At 31.4% G+C, this 26,219-nt stretch overlaps 2 protein-coding genes across 2 annotated transcripts; both read right to left on the bottom strand.

The window, feature by feature from the left end:
* Window positions 1-5,453: 5,453 nt before the first annotated feature.
* On the bottom strand, window positions 5,454-6,871 carry LOC110632605 (trans-resveratrol di-O-methyltransferase-like). Its single transcript, XM_058128375.1, has 2 exons — window positions 6,007-6,871; window positions 5,454-5,875 (listed from the first exon to the last, which is right to left on the bottom strand). Exons 1-2 carry the CDS (start codon window positions 6,808-6,810, stop codon window positions 5,570-5,572), a joined length of 1,110 nt encoding a protein of 369 aa, XP_057984358.1. The 5' UTR covers window positions 6,811-6,871; the 3' UTR covers window positions 5,454-5,569.
* A 2,422-nt stretch (window positions 6,872-9,293) lies between these two features.
* LOC110632603 (trans-resveratrol di-O-methyltransferase) lies at window positions 9,294-10,919 on the bottom strand. Its single transcript, XM_058128745.1, has 2 exons — window positions 10,079-10,919; window positions 9,294-9,927 (listed from the first exon to the last, which is right to left on the bottom strand). The coding sequence occupies exons 1-2, from the start codon at window positions 10,850-10,852 to the stop codon at window positions 9,610-9,612; spliced, it is 1,092 nt and encodes a 363-aa protein (XP_057984728.1). The 5' UTR covers window positions 10,853-10,919; the 3' UTR covers window positions 9,294-9,609.
* Window positions 10,920-26,219: the final 15,300 nt, after the last annotated feature.

Below are 26,219 nucleotides of genomic sequence, written 5' to 3'. Positions count from 1 at the left end.
CAAAGATTTCCCCTCCAAAGTGCAAGTTATTAATCCCTTGCATGTCTGCAACACTCGAGTTTTAACATTAGTGCAGCTTATAAGTTATACCTGAAATGGAAAGACCCTATAAAGAGGTTTCCTGCATTGTCATTATGGGCCAAGAAGTAGATGTGTCAAATTTTGGCCCAACCTGTCAACTTAACATGAATCAGTTGCCTCCAAAACGATTCATAAGTTATATTTAGGGCAAATATAATTTAGACCCATAATTTAGCAAAATTTATATAGTAGTCTTTTTATTTTTAAAATTTACTTATTTAGCCCTCAATAGTTTAATAAATCTACAGATTAGTCCCTATCATTAGGATCACAATTAAATTACTGTTAATTTTAGCAAAAAAAAACCAAAATGCCATATACTATATTTTATATATTAAACAATTTAGTTCTTAAGGTTTGGAAAAACCTAAAAATTAGTCCTTGCAATTTAGTAAAACCAATAGATTAGTCTTTGTATTTTTAAAACCAATCTATTTAGTCCTTAAAATTTTAATAAACTTATAGATTTATAACAACCCGATTTTTTCTAATAAAATATTTTTCATTAAATTATTAATTTATTACTATTTTATTCATTGTGTTAAATTAATATTCTCTATAATAATATTTTTTTAAATGAATATTATTTTAAATGTATTATTATTATTTTATTTGTTATTTGTATTGTTGTTATTATTAAATACAATTAAAGTAGTTTAAGATTAAATTATAATATATGTAAAAATAATTAAATTTCTTTAGTGTATTATTATTATTATTATTATTATTATTATTATTATTATTATTATTATTATCATCATCATCATCAAAGTTTTATTTAATTTATATATAATAAGAGTAATTTTGGACATAATTGAGGTGGAGAAAGGACCTAGGTGAATAAGTTAGAAAAGTTCAGGGAGTTTAATGTAATTAAAAGTTAAAACAAAAAAAAAAAGTAAATCTAGAAATCAAAATAGGTGCCCCTTTCTCTCTCTCTCTCCCCCCTCTGGCCAAGGAGCAACTAACGCTGGCCAGGGCTCCAATCACCTCCCTAACCTCTAAGCAACATTGGCGAGCACCATAGCAGCAACACTGGCAGCAAGAAATAGCAGATCAGCGAGAAGGAAAAAGAAGAGAAGAGAGGTAGCTAGGCAAATTTTAGGTCATTTTTTGGCTGATTTCGGTAGCCAATGCCGGCGATCCAAGCGGTGCCTGACTCCCCAGAACCTAGCTTCATTTTTCGACCAACCACGCCTGAAGTAGCAGCTAGAGAAGAGAGAACTAAGGAGAGAGAAAATGGGTAGATTTAGAGCTTTTCGATAGAATTCAGGATGATCCAACCATCGGATCGGCAATTCGAGATCATCGTTAAACTCAACGCAGCGAAACCTTTGAGATGAGACCAATCTCGATTCGATCGGATATCATTTGAAAATGACGATTATCAGACTATCTAAATCGCTTAGTGAGTTTTCAAGCCTTTTCGATTCCTATAAATTAAAAATAATTATATAATAATTATTAACAATTTATGGGTTTTATTTAGGTGCAATCGGATCGGTGACAGCTCATCGGCACTTAGGACTGAGTTTTCGGGTCAATCTGGGCACCCGGCGGGCTATCTTGGAAGGTGACCATCTTAACAGTCATTTCTAACATTTTTAGATATTTTGAACGCGTTCCAGGTAGCAAAATTTGCAAATGTAGTCCCTAACTCAAGTCGTGTTGTTTTTAACTTGATTAAGCTAGTTAGTTAAATCTGTAAAATATTTTTGATTAAGTAAAATTAAGTAAACTAAATTTAATTAATACAAAGATGAGGTAAAAGACCTCTAAGAATATTTTTACAAATTTTGAAGTACTGAAAATAATTGTTTGGATTCTAGAGGAGTTAGGGACTCGAGTTGGAGCTTGAATGATTGAACTTAGATTAAGTTCTTGTAGGTCTCGGATGGGTATGTGATGTCGTTGTTGGGTCTTGAGGCTCTGTGTGTTACTTTTTGCTTAGTTTTCTTATAGAGAGTTAGATCTAGTTATAGGAGAGACTCTGCCAAAATTTCAGCAAGACCTTAGGATTTATTTTTGTTTCTGTAAATTAAATTACTTGGTTAATTTTGTTAGTATTTAAATAGAGGTCAGTGTGTCTGTATAGGTGATCAGGCCAGCCATCTTCTACTTCTAGTCGGACCAGCTGCAATCGAGTCAATCAGTCTGTAAATTAGATATTGACTATTTTTTTTTGTAATTTCAATATTATTTATATTTTGGCATGCTCATGCTTTTTCTAAATATATTTACATACTTAGTTAAATAAATTAAGAGCATTCTTATTATTGCATATTTAATTGTTATTAGTTATTTATGTTTGTTGCCCTAAGTATAATTTAGAGCTGTATGTGTTATATATATATATATATATATATATATATATATATATATATATATATATATATATATATATATATATATATATGATTGGATAGGTAGTCGCGGCTTGAGCTAGTCTTGCTGGAACCCGATTCTTATAGTTATTAAAAGTTGAGGAGAGGCACGGCTTTGATTTGATCTCGCTGGCCTCCGCACACACATTTAAGTAAAAGTCCGGCTTGAGTTAAGCTCGTTGGTAAGATTTGGACTAAAAAAGTTATATAAGTGATCAACTCTCGTATGTATTGATGTGATACACAGAGTGTGTGTGTGGCTCTAAATTATTTTTTTGTGTAAATGTTGGATGAATTATTTGTTACATATGATAGATATGTAAATTCATAATAGGATTGTACTAGTTTTGGGTGGTCATAGAAATTACATCTATAATCAATATTTAAACTCTTTGAGTTAAATGCTCATTCCTATTCAAATATTTTTTCAAGTTGCAGGAGGAGCAAGTTTATTTGCGAGTCTGACCTGTATTTTTTTTCATAGATTATGGTGTTTTTTTTTAGTTAGTAGGTTTTTTTTTTTCTGGTTATTTATTTATTTATCTATTTATTCAATTATTGAAACTCTATTATGACACCAATATATATATTTATTATATTAAATAATAAAAATTAAATGATTTATGCATGTTGGTATCAAGACTGAGCTAGGCTTCTTTGATTGTGGATTTTGACGGTTATTGGGTTGAGTTAGCTTAAATTAATTTATAATATTTTATATTTTTTTAATTTTGGGTTGTATAATGGACTTTGAATTTAGGCCTAGTTATGGGTTTGGGAATAGTGAGGTTTTCTACGAGTCTCAGGGGCTTTATGTCAACCTAGATTTTAGTATCGGTCCGACCCATATAATCAGGTCATGACAATATTAGTCACTCCATTAAATTTTCCTTTAAAATTAGTGTTAATTTGATAAAGAGATCAAGAAGCCCTTCATTTATGAATTTTAATATTAAACAAAATAGTTCTCGAGATTTTGATTTAACAAAATAGTTCCTTATGTGGCAAAATTAAAAACTTATAAATTACATTTTAAAATTTTGAACATAATTAATAATTAATTTTACAAAATAACTATCATTTACAAAATTAACTACTAATTAAAAGGGTGGAATTTTACAAAATTAGCACTATTAATAAATCCTAATTTTCAATTTCTTTAAATTGTACCTAATTTTACAAAATAACTATTAAATTGTATTTATGTTTCACTGTATATTGTTAAAATGTAAGGATGAATTTGTAATAAACAAAAATATAAGGATGTTACTTTAATAATTATAGCTATTTAGAAATTAATCATTATATGTTTATTAATTACAAAAATAAAATGTCTTATTTGTAAATAGTTATAATATTTAGAGATTATTTTGTAAAATATATGGATTATTTTATAATTAACTAAATTTAAGTCTCTTAAAGTAATTAATTCATATTTTTAATAATTATAATTTATAGGAACTAATATGTAGATTTAGCCAAATTCCATGGGCTAAATTGTTTGAGATAGAAAGTATATTAAAAGCATCTTGATATTTTCTGTTAAAATTAATGGCAATTTAACTGTAATTTTAATAGTAAATACTAATCTGTAGATTATTGAAATGTTAATGACTAAATTAATATTTAGGTAATAATTTATAAGTTTTACTAATTTCAGGAATTAAATTTTAATTTATCCTTATTTTTAATTTCATAAAACTCAAAATAATATAAATTTAAATTTAAAAAAAAATTGAGAATTTAATTGAAAAGTCAATCTAATTACTTGTATGATCCGATATCAACTAATTCGTTTAAACTAGTAAGTTTAATGGCAAAAATCAAAACCTTTATTAATTATCAATTTTAACTAAATCATTTAATTTTATTAATTTAATCATACTTTTCATGTTTAATAATAAATTTAATTAAAAATAATTAAACTCTTTGATTAATAAATTATTTAAATTTTTTTATTTTTATATTATCATTTTTAGTTAATCTATTTAATTTTACTAATTTATTAAGTAATTTTAATATTTTTATTAATTTTAATAGACTTCTTATTAATAAAAAATATAATAATTGAGTAATATATCTTATATAGTTATCTTAGTTCTAATTTTTTTCCTCTTTCTTTTTGCTATACTTTTAATTTACATCTTTATCATCATTTTTATCTCAAATTTAAGGCCTAACAAATAAAAAAATTTAAATCTTTAAATATAAAATATTCATAAATAACATAACTGAAATAAATCTAATTATAACTTTCAAAATAATAAGTATTTGATTTAGTAAAATAATATTTTTATTTGATTTATTTGACAATAAACATTAAAATGATAAAAAAATTAAAATAATTAACTAATATTAATAATGTTGGTAAATATTTAAATGTTTCAATTAATTAAATTATACAATTAAGTTAATTACTAAAATTGAAATTAATATGAAAATTTGAGATTAAATTAATAAAATTAAAAATTTTTTTGTTAAAATTAAAAAAAATTATAAAGGTTTAATTTTTTTAATTATTTAGTTAAATTAATATGATTAATTTAAAAATTAAATGTATAAAATTAATTAAAAAAAATAATTTTTTAAACTAAAAAAGCTAGTTGTAGCCTCTATTAAAACAATGAAATCAATAAAAATAAATTGGCACATCATTCTTGACTTTGTCAACAACCACTATAATTTCATCACTCAATGGTTCAACTATTATAAACAACATATTAAAAACTTGCGCTCTATATCTCTCCATATCCTCATCAAATCCTTAATAACATTACAAACTTAATTAAGCTACCCATGCACTCCATGGTTCTTTTTTCTAAATAATTTTTTTTTTATTGAAAGACATATTTGGATTTATTGATAGAGAAAAAAAAAGCTTCCAGATCAAATACAATAGGAACCCATGACCAAAAAAAAAAAAAAAAAAGACAAAAATCTGACATGAGTGGTTTGATATGAGGGTAAAACGTAGAATTGCCCTTTACAGCACAACTGATTGCCATATCTATATATATATTATTTTTTTTAAATCATACAATTATTGTTCTTAGATGGAAATTAATACAAGGGTAAAATTAATTTTATTAGAGACAATAAGATATTCAAGGATAAACCTCAATGATAGATCTTAGGCCAAGAACAGGATTTATTTTATAGCTGCTGAATCCTGCATCAAAAAATAGTTTGGCCCATTCTTTTTCGTTCCTCTCCTGACCAGAGACCAGCACCAGCATTTCCAGGTCATAAAGCTGTATGGTTTCAGTTGATTGCTTCACCCAATTTCGGTCCTCCATTACTGTGTCTATGATTATCACCTTCCCTGACCTCTCACAGTTATTCTTTATTGCCTCCTTGCATTTCTTCAGTAACTTAAGGCACTCTTCATCATCCAATATGTGAAATATCATCTGTTGGTCACTTGCAATATTGTATTAGAAGTAGCAAAGAGAGAAAATTAATTAATACACGCTTGAAGCTAAAGAGCTTGAATTTAAATTCGATATCTCTGGAAACAATTTCATTATTAGTGAAAAAATACCGTTAGCAGGACTGCATCTGCTGGAGGAATATACTCAAACATGTCTCCTCCAAGAAAATTCAAGTTCTTGTCGTTCTGCAAACCAGCAACCACATGTGGGAGATCTAACACAGTGCACTTCAAGTTTGGGAATGTTTCAGCAATGGCCTTGGCCATAGTTCCCGTGTTGCCTTCCACATCAACAAGCGAATTCAGGCCCTTGAACACCTCCTTACACTTGCTATTATTAATCACCACTTCACTAACCAGTGAGCTATCGCTAGCCATGGCTTCGTTAAAGAAACGATTAAACCTAGCTTCATCACTGGCAAGATCCCAAAATGTTTTCCCATGTGCAATACTGAATGGAGTGGGATCATCATTTTGGAACCAAGAGCTCAAGAAATGCCACGGTTTTGTAAGAATAGGATCAAGCACGGCGAGTAAGTATGGTCTAGCACTCAGGGGGTTGTCCTTGAGGAGGAGGAGACAAGATTGGGTAAGCAAGTAGCCGTCTTCTTGGCGATTATCATCAAGTTTCTGCAGAGAAAAGAAGCCTGAATGGACAAGAATACGCATAAGACGATAGACATGGTGGGATTTTGATGGGTGGATTTGTAGTGCAGAAATGAGCTCAGAAAGAGTCATGGGTTGGCCATGGCTATGGATGATATCCGGTATCCCAAGCTCAACTGCACATTTCAGTGACATGGATTTTATGAAGTTGAATATGTGATTCCATATATAAGCCTGAGCTTCAAGCAGTTCAATTTTCCTCTCTCCATTGCTTAACTCCACCGTTGTTCTTGTTGCAGTTTCCTGCATTAGCTTTAGCTCTACATACAGGGAAGCCTAGTAGAAGGATGGAGATGATTTTCTGGTTTTTTGGTTTATTTTGGTGTTTTGTTCTTTCTTGGAAGATTCTCTTATTTTCAATAAAAAAATTATCTTTCCTTATAAAGAAAATGATAGAGATGATTTATTCGCCAAACGTTTAACATGAATCATGAAACATCATTAACTGCCTACACACTCAAATTACTCAAAATGCCTCCATTTTATTAATAAATTTAAATTAAATTGATAAATCAAATTAAAATTTATAATCTCTATCAAAATCTAATAATGTTAAATGAAAAAGATAAAAATATAAAATCTTAGTGAATATTAAAAAGTAAGTCTTCTCTGCACTTAAAACTTAATTTATAATTAAATATTTAATGTACAGTAAAATTTATAGGTTAGTTGCTTTTTAATTTAATATAATTTATTTTATGAAATTTTATTTTATTATTAATAAAATAATTATATTTTATTTATTTTATATTTAAATAATTATATAAAATTATAAAAAGATGAAAAATATATGCCATGATGTAACTTTTCCGACAAGCTGATGTGGTTATGCCCACTTAAAGATTTTGTGTCTCATCTCATATTGCATGGTAGCGGTTGAAATGAAAAGCGATCAATGGATTATTAGGGGAAAATAATGCAAGATATATTTGTATATATCATTTTAATTTCCAAAAATAAAATAATATTAATTCTATTCAAAATAGTATCTTTTACATTTGAATTATCTCTTTCTTCTTCATTTTAGTTTTTTTTTTAATAGATACTAATAAGTATTTTCATTGATAATTATTTTTTTTTTATGCTTAATAATATTTAAATCAGTCTATTTTTATTGATAAATATGAGTTTTATTATTTTCTTTGAGAGAATTTAGTATTTTTTTATAAGAATTTTTTATTTTTTCATTAGCGATGATTTGCTATTTTCTCTATTATAATTTTTTTTATCATAGAATTATTAAGTATTTTACTTTATTATTTAAAAATAGTATAATGATGATAAGTATAAATTTTTTCTTCAAGAGGATATCAAAGCTTGGTGATTTTCAAATTAGACTCGTAAAATGATCATATAATTTAAACAATAGTAAATTACAATTGAGTGAAGCGTATAATTAAATGACCAAGCTAAATAATTTATCAATATAATTAGATCTCTTAAATTAAAATAATAATTATTATATTTTATATAAATAATTTATTTTAAATTTTTTTATGTAAAATTATAATAATATAAAATTTATATTTTAGAATTTTATGAAAGCATTATTTTTAGTTTTTTAAATATTTGAATTATAATATTATTTTGCGGAATATGAAAGGCGAAGATTTGCCATGTCTCCGACAAAGCTTGCGAGTGGGCAAGTTAAATCGAAGCTGTTTAATTTGGTTTTTTATTTGATTTTTCAATTATACAGTTTGATTTTAGTTATTAATTTCAGAAAAATTGATTTTTTGATTCGATTTGATTTAATTAATTTAATAAAAACCTACAAAATCAAACCGAACCGATTTTTGTACATTTATACTAAGCTCTGCCGTTTTGTATTTTATGCGTATATTTGCAACACTAGAGCAAAAGAAACCACGCCATTCACTTCGCAGATGCTCATTTTCTCGCGGCCATTTTCTAGATTCACCGTCATTGACCTCACCTTCATGACTTATGGCAAACTCATGGCTCCTAGCAGATCCATCCCTCCTCGGCCCTCGTAGATATGTCCATCTCGTTTGCTCCTTGCTTGCCAGATCGTCCATCTTCACTGTTCTTCTCCAACCATCGCCTATAGTCACCGATCATCTTTTGGTCTTCGAGACTTCTCATTTGTGTATGAATGTAAATGATGAGTTTTGAGTCTGTAAATAATGATTTTGGGTTCTTGAATCTGTGTAAATAGATGAATCTGGGTTTCTATAAAACTGTTAACTGATTTTTATTTTCTTTAACTCAATTTTCTTTCCTTTTAGGTTTTTGAATCTTTGAATCTGTGTAAATGATGAGTTTGGGTTTTTTGATGAATAATAGATTAATATTGCATCTGGGTTTGATTGAAAATTTGGATATATTCAATCTGTTTTTCAGTAGCCTAGATTGTGTTGATGTGGGAAAAATTTTTCTGTTCATTTTTGGGAATTTTTGTGTTGAGCTGAGTTATTTGGTTGACCGTATCGATCAGTTAAAATTGAACCAAATCGATTTATCGATTTGATTCAATTTGTTTATGTTTATATAACCAGTAGTAAGTCTATCAACTTGGGTTAGCTAGCAATTCCATGCTAAGTTTTCTTGTATTCTATTTATTAATAAAATGTTGCTTATTAAAAAAAAATTAAGTTGATCAACTTTTATGATTAAAATAGAGGAGAGCCTTTGATACAACCATTAAGTTAAAGGATGTGGGAACTAATTTGTCTGATCCCATCCACTCCATTTGCCACCTCTGCTCAACTCCGAGTGAAAGAAATTGTTGAAAATCTAGAGATTCAGTTTTAATTCCTAAGCATCAATTGAGGAGAGTTGCATCTTATGAGTCGTTGAAGTAAAGCATCGAACAATGATGCAATCTACAAATGCTCCAGCAAAGAAACATACATATATAGATGAAAGACTGGATTATGAAACAGATCACACCCACCATTCTATCATAACACTTAGTTCTAATTATAACCACATACATATGAAAGCATCATTCGCCAAGTAGTTCAGCATTTGAACTCTTATTTCTTCCTATCACATATGAAATCAAGTAGCAAGGTAAGTTGTTGATTAAGGATAAACCTCAATTAGAGCTCTGGGGCCTAATACAGGGTTTATCTTATAGTTGCTGAATCCAGCATCAAAGAAGAGCTTTGCCCACTCCTTTTCGTTTCTCTCCTTACCAATGATACAAACCATCATTTCCATGTCGAAGAGTAGCTGTGCTTCAGTGATCTTATCATCATCACTATCCCATGTTTGGTTTCCCATCACCATGTCAATGATTATGACCTTCCCTCCCTGCTGCTTCCCATTTCTTGTAATTGCCTCTTTGCAATTCTTTAGTATCTTCACACATTCTTCATCAGGCCAGTCGTGTAATGTCCACTGTTCATAATTATTCAGCTCAATTCTGTCAGCTACAACTTCATTGTACATATCAAATGACATATGTGTGGTTTTCTAAATTTTTTTTATTTTTTATTAATAGAAATATATTTGGCTTGTAAAAAAGTGGTTTATATATATGTATGTGTACCTTCAGTAAAATTGCATCAGCAGGAGGAACAGCCTTAAACATGTCTCCTCCAAGAAAATTCAAGTTCTTGCTGCCTTGCAAATCAGCAACAACATGTGGGAGATCCAACACAGTGCACTTCAAGTCTGGGAATGCATCAGCAATGGCCTTGGCCATATTTCCAGTGCCACCTGCAACATCCACCAGTGAATTCAGCCCCTGGAATACCTCCTTACACTTGACAACCACTGCCCTGCCAATCAGGGAGCTATCACTAGCCATCGTTTTGTTAATCAAATGATTAACGCCAGCTTCATGGCTTGCGTATTCCCAAATTGGCTCTCCAAAGGTAGTGACAAATGCTGAGGGATCATCATTTTGGAACCAGGTGCTCATACAATTATAAGGTTCTGTTACAGTTGGATCAAGCACCATGGCTATGAAGGGTCTGGAATCTAAAAAAGGATTGTCCTTGAGGAGGAGACGAGACGCTGGTGTAAGCAAATAGCCTTCTTGGCAGTGATTATCAGCAACTTTCTGCAAAGCAAAGAAACCAGAGTGAACAAGAAGACGCATGAGACGGTAGAGATGATGTGTTTTTTTAGGGTGGACTGGTAGAGCAGCAACCAGCTCAGAAAGAGTCATGGGTTTGCCATGGCTGTTAATGGCATCTGGTATGCCTAATTGAACTGCACATTTTAGGGACATGGATTTAATAAAGTAAAATGTATGATTCCATATATGAGTTTGAGCTTGAATTAGCTCATCTATGGTTTCTTCACTAACCAACTCCATCAATTAACTGACTCTTTTTTAGTAATCTAAAGGCAGCTACTCGCTATGTTGGTGCATACCCTAAATTCTAAGTTTCTATATATATGTATATGGTAGAATGTTACTGTTGGCTTGATTTCATTACCTTTCATCAGTTTTAGCATGCGAGAAAAATTATTCAGATTATTTGCATGTTAATGGTCATTTTTAGTCAAAATATTAACTTTTTAAAAATAATTTTATTAATTTAATTTTAATATTAAAATATTAATTTTTTAAAAATAATTTTATTAATTTAATTTCAATATTAAAATTTAAATTGATTGAATCAGATCAATCATCGAGTTCACCTTCAATTGAACTTTCAATTTTATGCATCATTATTATTTTAAATTTTATGTTATTTTCAGATTCAAATTAAGTTAAAATATATCATTTCTATATAAGATCTGATTTTATACGTTTCAGGCATAACATGTGAGAAAAAACTGTTACTCCACTAGAAATTAAAAGTTTTTAATATATTAATATGGCATCTACCAAATTTCACTTTCATTATGATCTTACTCACTTTTTCTTGAAGATTTTCTTGTTTATAATATATGGTAGTGGCGAAAATGGAAAGAAAGCAAAGATCAATGGTTGAGTTGGACAAAAAAAGAAAGGCAGCTTTACTTCAAATTGAGATTAATTGTTTAATTGTGCATAACTTTATGAAAATAATGAATGTGTATAATATTTGGTCCATGGTTGTTAAAAACATTCAAGTAGTGCATATGTATATTCCCACCACAAATTAGGCCATGCTTGGCAATAACTTTTAATATAGCGTTTAATGTTCTGATCTAATCAAAATATTATCTCTTTTATTTATATTATTCGGTGGTATAGTATTTACACTAGTGTTTAAAGGTTGAAGAAGTAGTTTATAAAATATTACCCTCCTAATTTTTAGAGGTTAAGGGAGAGTTTTGACTAGTTAAAATGATGATATCGGTATTTTTATATTTAATAGCTAATTCAATAGTTATTTTTACCGAATATTTCTCTTTATTACTATATAAACAACTAACTACTGATAGCTAATTGCCTTGTTCAGCAATAATTTTTAAGATAACATTTAATGTTTCGACTAAGGTCAAAACACTATCTCACTTATTTATATTATTCGATGGCATATTGTTTATACTAGTATTTAGAGGTTGAAGGAGTGGTTTATAAAAAATTATCTCTCCGAATTTTTAGAGGTTCAGAAAGCATTTTGATTAGAGTCAATAAGATGATACTACCATTTTTATATTTAACAGTTAATTTAATAGTTATTTTTACCGAACGCTTCTGTTTTAAATCACTATATAAATAGTTAATTACTGACAACTAATATCTAATAATTAATGGCTAGTAAAATAACTAACAGCTACTAAAACAGTTAATATTATCAAATATGACTAACATCTAATAGCGAATAACTAATAATATAGTTAACAACTAATAGAATAGTTAATAATTTTTAAAATAATTAATATTGCCGAATAGATCCTAAATATTAAAGTTGTACTTTTGAAGGATCCAAAGGTTGTTTTCTTCTCTCATATTTTATATAATTTATCATATACTCAATAAAATTAGTGTAATTAATAAGATATGAATTTTAGCTTACAGGAATTTATCAACAAAGAAGGAAGGCCGGTTCATGGATTTGTGATCCTCCTTGTGTCTATTGCTTGGTTTAGTGGTAGCTACTGGCTGGCTCTCTTGACTGGGTTTGTTGGAGTTTTATCAGCAGGCAAGATTGGGTTTGGTGTTTGCACCAACTTTGGATTGAGGAAATCGCCTGAAGATGAGATTTAATCTCGATATGGGAAAATTAGTCTAAAAATATCTTAACCATGTAAACATAAATATATAGTCAAACTCTTTTCTTTTTCTTTCAATAGGTGAAGTGGAGGAGTGAACTCAAACCCGTCATTTACCAGGTGAGTGATACAAAGTCATTTTTTTTTCTTGCAAAATTATAGAATACTTTAAATGCATCAATTTTCATATTACTTTTAAAATGATATATTTTGTAATTTAAAAAAAATAAATTTTGGGATTTATGAATTTTCCAAACAAGATAATCAACAAAATTATTTCGATTGAATTCACCTTTTATATTTTTAGAATATCCTAAAATATTATTGGAAAGACATGAGAAAATTTTATGGGAGTAGAGAAAGATGTGCCAAATTAATTAATTACAAAATAATTAAAGTACCTCAATTATAAATTATTAATCATTCGTTTTCAACTTAAATAAAATTAGTACAAGCGAAGATAAGTACTATCATTTGGTTGAGAAATGAAAAATTTTATTTAATTTTCTTTTATATAATTGGTTTTATTAATCTTAATTTGGCACTGTTTGCTTGATTTCATTATCTTTCAGGTTTAACATGCGAGGAAAAAAACTTTGATTTAGTTAGAAATTAAAAATGCAACTATAGTGATTGTTGACTAATGATTGATAATTAATTTATGTTAAGTATTTGATAAAACTAAGATATATCATATAATTTATTTTATTATGTAATAAATATATAATTATTAATTTATTATTTTACATATAATTTATTTTATTATTTAAATAAATATATAATTATTAACTTATTATATTATATCATTTATTTTACTATTAAAATATTTAAATAAATAGTTTTTTAAGAGATATTTGAAGAAATAATAAATAATATAAAAATTGTAATTCAATAAGCAAAGAAGAAATTAAAAAAAAAAAGTTATGATCCTATTCAAGAAGTTATGCAACTTTCGACAAGTTCAGGTTTGTCTTCCGTGAAGGTGCATATGCAGGTGCATGAAGCTGCATAGTCTGTGCAAGAAGTTATGCAACTTTTAGTAGGTTCTGCAATTCTTTAGCTTTCTACATAAGCTGGTGCATAGCTAGACAAAAGTTGCATAGGCTATACAGCTCCTTATACAACTTTCGACAATCTTCAAAATCTTTAATTTTTAGGCTTCATTTTTGGCACTTTTGGACTTAGAATTTACTCCTCACTTGCACAATTATCTTTTAGTCTCTCAAGAACACCAATTTATCTACAAAACAAAAATAAAATTATAAATTAATATAAAAATTGACAATTAAGAAAAATTAACTAAATAATTGATGAAATTAACTAAAGATAACTAACAAATGGATAAAATGACTATGAAATTTAACTTAAATGACTACATGAAATGCATGTATCATTCATCAATTTGGACAAGTCGATAAAGACTATTGTGAAAATGGGAGATGGAGTAGTTCGTGAAGCACAGAGAAATGGAACTGTAAAGATTAATTCTAGTGGAACTAGTTGCATTAAAGATGTTCTTTATGCCTTAACCTGGATTCAAACTTGTTGAGTGTTGGGTAATTTCTAAGACAAGGTTATTGACTCATCTTTGAAGACTTTTCATGTTCTGTTTTTCAGACAAAACAAGGAAGAACATACTGCTCAAGGTTCCTATGGCCAAGAATAATTTGTTTCCTCTCACTCTTAATGACAAGAAGAAAGCACTATCAGCTTCATTGGAGGATGACAATTGGTTGTGGCATCATAGGTGTGGACATTTGAACTTTACAAGTTTAAATTTGTTGTCTAAACATAATTTGGTGCATGGTTTGCCAGTGATAAAGCATGATACTAATGTATGTGAAAGCTGTGTGTTTGGGAAACATCATAGAGACTCTTTTTCAAAAGGCAAAAGTAAGAGAGCTTCATGACCAGCAAAATTGATACATGTTGATGTTTATCGACCTATGCACACTTCTTCCCTTAACAACAATAAGTACTTTGTTGTCTTTGTTAAAGAAAAATCAGAGGTGCTTCCCATATTTAAGAAGTTCAAGTTTTCTATTGAAAAGCAAAGTGGACATGCAATTAAGATTTTGCGAACAGACCATGGTAGAGAATTTGTTTCCACGAAATTTGATAAATTATGTGAAGAATTGGGAATTTGAAGGCAATTGACAGCTAGTTGTACTTCGCCACAAAATGGAGTGGCGAAAAGAAAGAATCGAAGTCTTGTAGAAATGGCCAAAAGTATGTTAAAGGCCAAATGTCTTCCTAAGTGTTTGTGGCAGAATCTGTTCATACTGCTGCTTACATCCTCAACCGGAGTCCTACATCAGCACTGTCCAATCCCACTCCTTTTGAACCATGGCATGGGTGGAAACCAAAGGTAACACATTTTAAAATTTTCGATTGCGTTGCTTATGTGTTAATACCATCTCAAAAGAGAGAAAAACTTGATGATAATAGTGTGAAATGTATTTTTGTTGGCTATAGTATGGAAACGAAAGGGTATGGATTTTAAAATCCTGTTTCTAAGAAACTACTAATAAGTCGTGATGCTATGTTTGATGAGAAAAATCAATGGAATTGGACTAAGATACAGACAAGTGCTGGTTACATTCAAAATGATTGTGAATTTGTTAAACCAGTAGAGTCCATAGACGATGATGGTGGCAATGGTGGTTCGGGTTCTTCATCACCTAGTACCAGCCCTTCCACACCTGGTACTAGTTCTTCCAACTCTACATCATCAAACTTGTCTTCCTCAACTACACATCCATGTACATGGAGATCCTTAGCCGGGATCTATACACCAACTGAGAGATGTCAACTAGCACAAATTAAAGAGCCTGATAGCTTTGAAGAAGCTATAAAAAGCAACAAATGGTGTGTTGCGATGGATGAGGAGATGAACACATTAGAGAAAAACAAAACATGGGAGCTTATTGACTTGCCATTGGGAAAAGAAGTTGTGGGGCTGAAATAGGTGTACAAACTCAAATATAAACCCGATGGGTCAGTTCAAAAACATAAAGCTCAGATAGTTGCCCGTGGATACATGCAAAGGGAAGGCACTGATTTCGAAGAGACATTTTCTCCAGTGGCCAGGTTTGACACCATCCGTACTGTTTTGTCAATGCCTACTCATTATAAGTGGTAAGTTTTTCAATTTGATGTGAAATTAGCCTTTTTAAATGCTTTATTGGAAGAAGAAGTATGTACAGCAGCAAAGAGGATATGAAATTGTTGGTGAAGAAATGAAGGTGTTTCGATTAAAAAAAAGCTCTCTACAGTCTCAAACAAGCACCGAGAGCTTGGTATGAGAGGATTGACGGGCATTTCATAAAAAATGGCTTTCATAAGAGTGCAAGTGAGCCCGCTGTGTTTGTTAAAACACAAGGAGCTGATGAGGTATTGATTGTTTGCCTTTATGTGGATGATTTAATCTATACTGGAAATAGTGTTGCTTTAATTCATGATTTCAAGAGGATTATGGTAGCTGAATTTAAAATGACTGATTTGGGTTTGATGAGTTATTTCTTGGGCTTAGAGGTGAAACAATGTGATGCTGGAATTTTTGTTTCACAAGAAAAATATGTGAATGATCTTCTTGAGAAGTTTAAGATGAAAGATTGTAATCTAGTTAAAACTCCAACGATTACCAGTCATAAATACAGCCTGGATGATGGAGAAGAGAAGGCAGATTTTTAAGTGTATTGAAGTTTGGTAGGGAGTCTACTCTATCTCACAAATAGTCACCCTGACATTTTTCAAGCTACCAGTCTTTTGTCACGGTTTGTGCAAAATCTAAGCAAAATTCATTATGGTGCTACGAAGAGGGTGCTAAGATATTTGAAAGGAACATGCTCTTATGGTCTTTGGTACTCTAACACTAACAACTTTAAGTTGTGTGGATTTTCTGATAGTGATTGGGCAGGTTCAATTGATGACTGCAAAAGTACTACGGGCTGTCTGTTCAAGCTTGGATCAAATGCCATATCCTGGTGCTTAAAGAAGCAGCCATCCACTGCTTTATCATCATCAGAGGCTGAGTACATGGTTGTTACTCTAGCAGCTTGCCAAGCAATTTGGTTGAGAAGAATTTTAGGAGACATGAAGCTACATCAAAAGGAGGCCACAACAATCTTTTGTGATAATCAATCCACCATTGCAATGACAAAGAATCCAATTCATCACAGTCGTACAAGGCACATTGACACTCGACATCATTTCATAAGAGAGCTTGTGGTTAAAGGAAGCACTAGGATAAAACACTGCAACTCCTAAGAACAAGTTGCTGATTTATTTACTAAGCCACTTTCTTTTGAGAAATTTGTGTATTTTAGAGATAAGTTTGGTGTAGTAGATTTTTGCATTAAGGGGGAGTATGTTAGTAAGTAATGTAAAAATCTATTTACTGCTGTTTAAGTTCATGAGTCAGATCTTTCATGTGTTTTTTTAATTATTTGAGTTGGTCAAGAGATGTTACTTAGTTGCCCTATTTTATTATTCATCATGAGATTGTGCTTCCCACATATTAGGAAGTAGTTGATTCTTCTGCTTGTATTTAAAGGGATTCACTCATTTAATAAGTTGAGAGATGAAGAGTGATATTTAATAATAAATTAACTCAGTAATAACAATTTATAGAAAAATTTTAATAAAACTTAAATTAAAGTTGAGGGATTTTTATGATTCAAACGCTTGAATTGAATTAAGAAGTGCAAACTAATCAATCCGATCCACCCATTCCGTTTGCCACCTTTGATGAACTCCGAAGTGATATATAAAAAGCTCATTAGAATTTAAATTATAAAGATTAATAATTAAAAATTCTAAAAGAATTAGGTTTTAGTAGCTTATATATATATAAGACGATAGACATGGTGGGATTTCGAGGGGTGGATTTGAAGTGCAAAAATGAGCTCAGAAAGAGTCATGGGTTGGCCATGACTACGGATGATATCTGGTGTCCCAAGCTCAACTGCACATTTCAGTGACTTGGATATTATGAAGTTGTATATGTGATTCCATATATGAGTCTGAGCTTCAAGCAGCTCATTCTTCCTCTCTCCATTGGTTAACTCGATCCATTATTGTTCTTGTTGCAGTTTCCTGCATTAGCTTTAGCTCTACATGTAGGGAAGCCTAGTTCAAGGATGGAGATGTAAAAGAACTAAGAAATTTTGGAATAAGAATTCTGATCTTTATTGCCCCAGAAATCAAAGATATATAAAAAAAATTACAGCTAACAAATAGGTTCCTAATCAAGCTAAACTACCAAAATTATATCAGAATCATACAACAAAAGGTAAGAACAGATATGCACACAAAAATTCCTAAACAAATGCCCTAAATAAATGCAAAATAAGTGGCAGCTAACAGCTGCCTTTCCAATACCCCCCCTCAAGTTGGAGCATGGAGATCTCGAATGCCCAACTTGCGAAGAAAAAAGTCAAACTGATCCTTTCCCAATACCTTTGTGAAGATATCCGCAGGTTGCATTGAACTATGTACATAATCTGTTCGAATGTTACCATTCAATATCTCATCACGAATAAAATGACAGTCCACTTCAATATGCTTGGTACGTTCATTATAAACAGGATTAGCAGCTATATGCAGAGTTGCCTGACTATCATAATACAAATTCATAGGTTCAGTATGCGCCACACCAAGAGCATTCAATAATCCTTTCAACCATTTAAGTTCACAAGTTGTAGTACTCATAGACCGATATTAAGCTTCAGCGGATGAGCGAGACACTGTCTGTTGCTTTTTAGTCTTCCATGAGATAAGGGGATTCACCCAAAAGAAGAAAATAACCGGTCAAAGACAGTCTCGTCAAAGGACAGCAAGCACAATCAGAATCACAGTAAGCAGACAATTTGAGATCACAATTGACATGCAGTAGTATACCCTGACCTGGATTTCCTTTCACATAATGCACAACTCTAACAGCTGCCTCCCAATGAGCTTTCTTCGGTTGTTGCATGAACTGAGCAAGAATATGCACACAATAAGACAACTCGGGCCGAGTTATTGTTAGATAAATAAGCCATCCCACCAGACGCCTATACTGAGCAGGGTCATCCACATCATCACTCTCGGTAAGGGCTAGCTTGTGATTTTGTTCAAGAGGAGTTTTAGCCGACTTACAACCCAGTAATCCAACTTCTAAAATTACATCCAATGCATACTTACGTTGACACAAGAAAATACAATTCGAGTTTCTGGCTACTTCAATCTCTAAGAAAAATTTCAGCTTCCCCAAGTCTTTCATATGAAAGCAACGACTCAAATAGTTCTTGAATTTTTGTATAGCTGAAACATCATTGCTGGAGATAATAAGGTCATCCACATAAATAAGCACATTCAATTGAACAGTCCCAGCTCGAAAAGTGAACAAAGAGTAATATGAATATGATTGCTGAAATCCATAAGCTTTCAGAGATGCAGCCAATTTCGCAAACCAACATCTAAGTGCTTGCCGCAAACCGTATGGACATTTTCGGAGTTTACAAACCTTCCCTGGTGATTGAGAAGCAAATCCAGGCGGCATCTTCATGTAAACCTCTTCCTCCAAATCATCGTGTAAGAAAGCATTTTGGACATCCATCTGATGGAGTTCCCAATTCTTTGCAGCCGCAACGGCAAGAAATGTGCGCACAGTAATCATTTTTGCTGTAGGAGCAAAAGTCTCCTGATAATCTATGCCTTCAACTTGATTATTTCCCAATATCACTAACCGCGCCTTGCATCGTTCAACGCTTCCATCAGAATTGTATTTAATTTTGTATACCCACTTACTTCCTATTGCTTTCTTCCCAAATAGAAAATTTTCAACTGTCCATGTACCATTATCCTCCAAAGCCTGTATTTCTTTTCTCATAGCTGCTCTCCACCGTTCATCCTTAACTGCTTCTGCATAAGAGCTTGGTTCATGTCCTGTAGTAATGGCTGCCAAAAAACATCGGTGTTGTGTAGAGAATTTATCATAACCCACATAATGTGCTATAGAGTAAGGCATACCTGAGGAATCAGATTGGGAAGGTGAGCATACCGAGGGGCTTATTTTGATGGCATTTGTCACATAATCCTTCAAACGAACACTAGGTTGCTTGGCCCTTTGTCCCCTACCTAGTTGCTCTTCAACAACTTCACCTCTATCCACTCCCTCACGGTTTTCATGGATCAATTCTTCCGTTTCAGGATTCACCTCACTTTTTCTACCCACACTTTCATCGTGCTCCTTTCCCAAGTTGTTCTCTAAACCATCAACTTCATCACCCAACTCCTCAACTCCATTTTTAATGAGTTCATCACCCATTGTTTTCTCATTTGCATATGGAAATTCTGTTTCAGTGAATACCACGTCTCTTGATACAAAGTATTCTTTAGTTTCCAAATCATACAATCTCCATCCCTTCTTTTTAAATGGATACCCAACAAAAACACACCTACGACTTTTACTACCAAATTTATCTTTATCTCGATTCAGATTATGCGCATAGCACAAACAACCAAAAACCCGAACATGTTTGTAAGAAGGTACTTTCCCAAAGAGCATCTCATATGGGGTTTTACCATTTAATAACATAGATGGAGTCCTATTAATCAAACACCCGGCTGCAAGTACACATTCTCCCTAAAATTCTATGGGTAAATTTGCTTGGAAACGCAAGGCTCTTGCCACATTAAGAATATGGCGATGTTTTCTTTCCACTCGGCCATTTTGTTGAGGTGTTCCTACACAGGAAGTCTGATGCAACATCCCTTGTTCATCAAAATATTCTTTCAAGCACATAAATTCACTTCCGTTATCACTTCTGACAATTTTCACATTTTTTTCAAATTGGCGTTTAACCATCACAACAAATTTTTTAAGAACACAAGCTACTTCTTGTTTTCCATTCAGCAAATATATCCAAATAGCACGAGAGTAATCATCAATAATTATTAAGAAGTAAATTGCTCCACAAGAAGTTGGGACTCTATAAGGTCCCCACAAATTACAATGTATCAATTCAAAATAACCATCAGCTTTATTGTCACTAGAAAAGAAAATCTCTCTTGTTTGCTTTGCTCTAAAACAAACTTCATAAGTTTTATTAGTTTTCCTAACTATGCTACCAGCTTCTGGAATTAACTCTACCACCATATAAGAAGGATGACCCATTCTCTTATGCCAAAGCTCAAAAGACCCCACATCAGTTACCTTGCAAGCATGTACCGATATCACTCCCTTGGGAAAGTACAGCCCTCGCGTTGCTCACCCGCTCCAATCAGGTTTCTCGAATTTAGGTCCTGTATAGCACAAATTTTGTTAGTGAGTTGAATAACCAAATTTGAATCATTAAGTAGTTGTGATACAGAGATCAGATTGCAATTCAAATCTGGCACATAAAGGACTCGTTGCAATTTCAAGTCTCCTCCAAGCAACACAGTTCCTTCTTTCACCGCCAAGGTCTTTTCTCCATTAGGTAACCTGACTGAGCATGGCACAATGTCATGCAATTCACTAAAAAATGCCAACGTTCCTGTCATATGATGGGAAGTTCCTGTGTCAATAATCCAAGGAAATATCCTCTGCGTACCTGTCAGCCTCTCATTGCCACCATTCTAACAAGAATTCAACATGCCCAGCAAAGCAGCCCACTGCTCTTTATTTAATCCACCAAGACCCTTTCGATTTGAATCTGTCACAATTCCACGCCCAACATCCACTCCAGTTGCTTGTGTGGCATTGGCACGAGCAACTCCTCCCTTGCTACGTCCTGCTCCATTACCACGCTTTTGACCACCTCCTCGTCCAGCAGAAGTTTCACGTGGTCTATTACTCCACCATTCTGGATAACCTATCAGCTGGAAACAACTTTCAGCATCATGTCCCTCTCGGTTGCAATTAGAACAAATTGAGGATTTGTCTTTATCCCCCCCTGAATTTCGACTTCCTGCTCGAATTACAAAACTCATAGGATTGCCTCTTTCTTCCTTGGTGAAGGAACGGTAGCGTGAAAAACACAAGTTTATACTATTGAATTCAAAAATTTTCACCTAGGGTCACATGCATCATACAAGATTTATTTTTATCTATTTGATTTCAATGATAAACAACATATTAAAACTCTTTTAATATGTTTTTGGATCTGTATTTGCCATTTAAGATTTTAAAATTAATCAGATTAATTTTAGAACCCTAGATTAAATCAAGAATGATTACACTAACCTCTTGATGCACTGCAGCGTGTCTGCGCCTTTGAGATTCGTCTTCAGGACACCAGATGTTGTCCCTCTAGCTTGTCCACACCAAGAACACCTATGGCAGCCCTTGAACAGCTTCTAAAGCTTTTTCTATTAATTAGAAATTCAAGTTCTGCCTTTTAAGAGATTAGAGATGTAAACAGGACACTAGAAACAATTTCTAGCGTTCTTAATTCAAGAGATTGATGGCTAATCTCTTTGAATTGATGAGAGATGAAGAAGAATAGATGAAAAGCCTCAAAGTGGCGTGACAAAGGAGAGGAGTGGCTGCTGGTTATTTTTTCTTTTCATAACCACACTTAAATAGCTAGGTTAACACATTAAACCCTTGCCACATGTCACCTTTTGATTAGCTCTAGGTTTAAGTGACCCAATCACATTGTGCCAAGTGTCAAACCTATATTTAATCTTGATTTTAATCATCTTACATGATTAAAAAATATTTGGCAAGCTTATGTGTAATCCCATGTGTCACCATCTCATGGTGCCACGTGTCACACTGTGAAATGACCAAAATGCCCCTGTGTCTTAATTTTGAGTTCTTAACCCAAAACAATTATTTTTCTTCTTCTAATTAATTTATATCAAATATAAATTAATTAATTTATCTCTATTAATTAATTTCTCATTAATTAAATTCATATTTAAACACTTTAAATATAAATTTAATTTATACTACACATCCAATAATCTAGATTTGGTTTCAAGTCATGCTAGGGACTTTGCAATTTAATTGCAAACCAAACCTATTTAATTAATCAATTAAACTCTTTAATTAATTAATTAAATCATATTTAAATAGGTGATAACTTGTGTATGTGTGTGACTTACTAGGCTCATCACTAATTGGCAATGAGACATGATATCAACACTTAATATCATCAGAACTCTTTCTTACCATAAATGATTTCTCTAAATAATTTTATGCACCTCATAGACCATGGTTAACACCTAGCATAGCATGCCATGGCCACCCAATTAGTAATAAGGTTTACCTTAAATGAACCTATAATCATATGTTACCATGCACTAGAATCTCTCTTACAAAATCCCAACTCAAGCCGGAGTCATGGTTTATGTCAAACTCCATTTGCTATGAATATTATGTTCTCTTTTAATTCCAGTTCTTGATTAAAAGATTTTCTAATCGAAACTCTTTTACGTATAAATCTATCTGTCTGCCAGAACTTGAAACATCAAGAACAATTAAATGAACATAGGATTTTATCTCTATTTACTTAGAGGAACAGATTTCATCTTGATCAACACCTACCTCCATATATAACTAGTAGGAGCCAACACATGCCCATATACCCATACACAGTACAAGTATGAAAGCAGTATCAAACTCAAACTACCTATATACAAGATAACTGTGCTATCTCAGGTCTAAAGATTATATGCACTGATATGATTTATGACAAAACATTGACAAGAGTAAACTCCATGTGCTTGTCATAAGTGTCACTGGTTCGGCCTACTTATCATTTATAAGTGCCTATCATGTTTGTTATATGGCATGAGACTCACCATTCCATCTTATTTATATCTCATATAAATAACTTGGGAACAAACATGAATACAATCTTTCTGGATAAGTCATGTCCTTATTATGAAGTATCCTCGATTGTGAACCTATTTATGATACTTTGTGTTAGAAATATTGTCACTCATATTCTTAACAACTTAAGAATAATATTTCTAACAAAATATCAATGGACCTTTTCTATTACACATAAATATATTATGTAAATGGAAAAGTGAAAATGCCTTTTATTAATAAAAATATGTACAAGATACATACTAAATGATATGCTCTAGGGCATACTACTAACACTTGGTTCGTGTCATAGTTCGCACCCGCTCTTGCTGAACAACCATAGCATAGGCACAATTCAAATTGGGCAAGGGTTCAGTGCTCAAAATATTAGAGCGCACTGTTCCATATCCTTCTTCATCCAAGCCCATCAAAAACTGATGACCTCTCTCTTCTTCACACTTTCTTTCCAAATCAATGGTAAGATTGCATCTGCAGCCTGCACAGACACACACTGGTATTTGATCATAGTTGTTTATTTCATCCCATAACGTTTTGAGTCTTCCAAAATAGGACACGATCGGTTGACCTTCCTGCCTATAATTCGCCAGATCCGATCTCAGTTGCTGCATTCGTGGACCATTCCCAATCGAGAACCTCTGTTTAATATCCTCCCATAGATCCTTTACGTTCTCCATGTGAGAGATAGTCGAGCGAAGCATCGGTTCAATGGTGTTAAACACCCAAGAAACCAGCATAGAGTTAACCGTCCACCAATCTTCGAGTTCCAGTGAGTCATCTGCTGGTTGCTTAACAGATCCATTAATAAAACCATATTTCTTTTTGGCTCGCAATGCAGTCCGCATAGCTCGCGCCCATTCTTCAAAATTCTTGCCCTTCAACTGAACTTGGGTAATCAAGTTACCTGGATTGTCATTCGAATTCAGTGTGTAAGAACTAGAAGTTTCTTCCCTGATCCAGAACTCTCATTTTTCTTTTCATCAGCCATGGCTCTGATACCATGTAAAAGAACTATGAAATTTTAGAATAAGAATTCTGATATTTATTGCTCCAGAAATCAAAGATATATATAAAAAATTACAGCTAACAAATAGGTTCCTAATCAAGCTAAACTACCAAAATTGTATCAGAATCATACAACAAAAGGTAAGAACAGATATGCACACAAAAATTCCTAAACAAATGCCTAAATAAATGTAAAACAAGTAGCAGCTAACAGCTGACTTTCCAATAGGAGATGATTTTTTTTTTTTTTTTAAGATTCTCTTATTTTCAATAAAAAAAATATCTTTCCTTATAAAGAAATGATAGAGATGATTTATTCGCCAAACGTTTAACACGAGTCATGAGACATCATTAGCTGCCTACACACTCAAATTACTCAAAATGCCTCCATTTTATTAATAAATTTAAATTAAATTGACAAATCAAATTAAAATTTATAATCTATAATGCCAAATGAAAAAGATAAAAATATAAAAGCTTAGTGAATATTAAAAAGTAAGTCTTCTCTACGTTCAAGTATGTCAATTGGTGATACTTAAAACTTAATTTATAATTAAATATTTAATGTATAGTAAAATTCATAGCTAAGTTGCTTTTCAATTTAATATAATTTATTTTTTAAATTTTATTTTATTATTAATAAAATAATTATATTTTATTTATTTCATATTTAAATAATTATATAAAATTATAAAAAGATGAAAAATATATCCCATGATGCAACTTTTCCGACAAGCTGATATGGTTATGCCCACCTAAAGATTATATTTCTCATATTGTATGATAGTGGTTGAAATGAAAAGCGATCAATGGATTGTTAGGGGAAATGGCTATCTCTATAATGCAAGATATACATGCATATATCATTTTAATTTCCAAAATTAAAAACATATTAATTCTGTTAAAAATATTATCTTTCGCATTTGGATTATCTCTTTCTTCTTCATGTTAATTTTTTTTGGTGGCTACTTAGTAAGTATTTTCATTGATGATTACTTTTTTTCTTCTCTTAATAATCTTCATATGCATCATTTTGTAGTAGATTTGTATTTACATATTAATTCTGTTAAAAATATTATCTTTCGCATTTGGATTATCTCTTTCTTCTTCATGTTAATTTTTTTTGGTGGCTACTTAGTAAGTATTTTCATTGATGATTACTTTTTTTCTTCTCTTAATAATCTTCATATGCATCATTTTGTAGTAGATTTGTATTTACATATTAATTCTGTTAAAAATATTATCTTTCGCATTTGGATTATCTCTTTCTTCTTCATGTTAATTTTTTTTGGTGGCTACTTAGTAAGTATTTTCATTGATGATTACTTTTTTTCTTCTCTTAATAATCTTCATATGCATCATTTTGTAGTAGATTTATATTTATCTTTAGTCTATTCTTATTAATAAATTTGAGTTTTATCACTTTTTTGGAAAGAATTTAGTGTCTCATCTTCTGTGAGAATTTAGTATTTCTTCTTTGCAATGATTGCTATTTCCTCTATTTCGAGATTTTTTTTTTCTATCATGGAGTTTTTAACTATTTTATTTTTTTATTTGGAAAAAGTGTAACGATAACAAGTATAAATTTTTTCTTCACGAGCATATCAAATTTTAATAATTTTCAAATTAAACTCGTAAAAAGATTATATAATTGAACAATAGTAAATTACCACTGAGTAAAGCGTGTTGTTGGATGGCCAAATCGAATACTTTGTCAACATAA

The sequence above is a fragment of the Hevea brasiliensis genome, chromosome 10, assembly GCF_030052815.1.
Source record: "Hevea brasiliensis isolate MT/VB/25A 57/8 chromosome 10, ASM3005281v1, whole genome shotgun sequence".
Taxonomy (NCBI): domain Eukaryota; kingdom Viridiplantae; phylum Streptophyta; class Magnoliopsida; order Malpighiales; family Euphorbiaceae; genus Hevea; species Hevea brasiliensis.
The sequence above is the reverse complement of the archived record's forward strand: the minus strand, read 5'-3'. Positions and strand labels throughout refer to the sequence as shown.

Bases quoted from the DNA above. Each gene is read 5' to 3' on its own strand.
- LOC110632605 (XM_058128375.1), bottom strand. From the start codon at position 6,810: ATGCAGGAAACTGCAACAAGAACAACGGTGGAGTTAAGCAATGGAGAG. The intron at 5,876-6,006 runs GTATTTTTTCAC...AGTGACCAACAG, and splicing joins CAGATGCAGTCCTGCTAACG to ATGATATTTCACATATTGGA.
- LOC110632603 (XM_058128745.1), bottom strand. From the start codon at position 10,852: ATGGAGTTGGTTAGTGAAGAAACCATAGATGAGCTAATTCAAGCTCAA. The intron at 9,928-10,078 runs GTACACATACAT...AATTATGAACAG, and splicing joins CTGATGCAATTTTACTGAAG to TGGACATTACACGACTGGCC.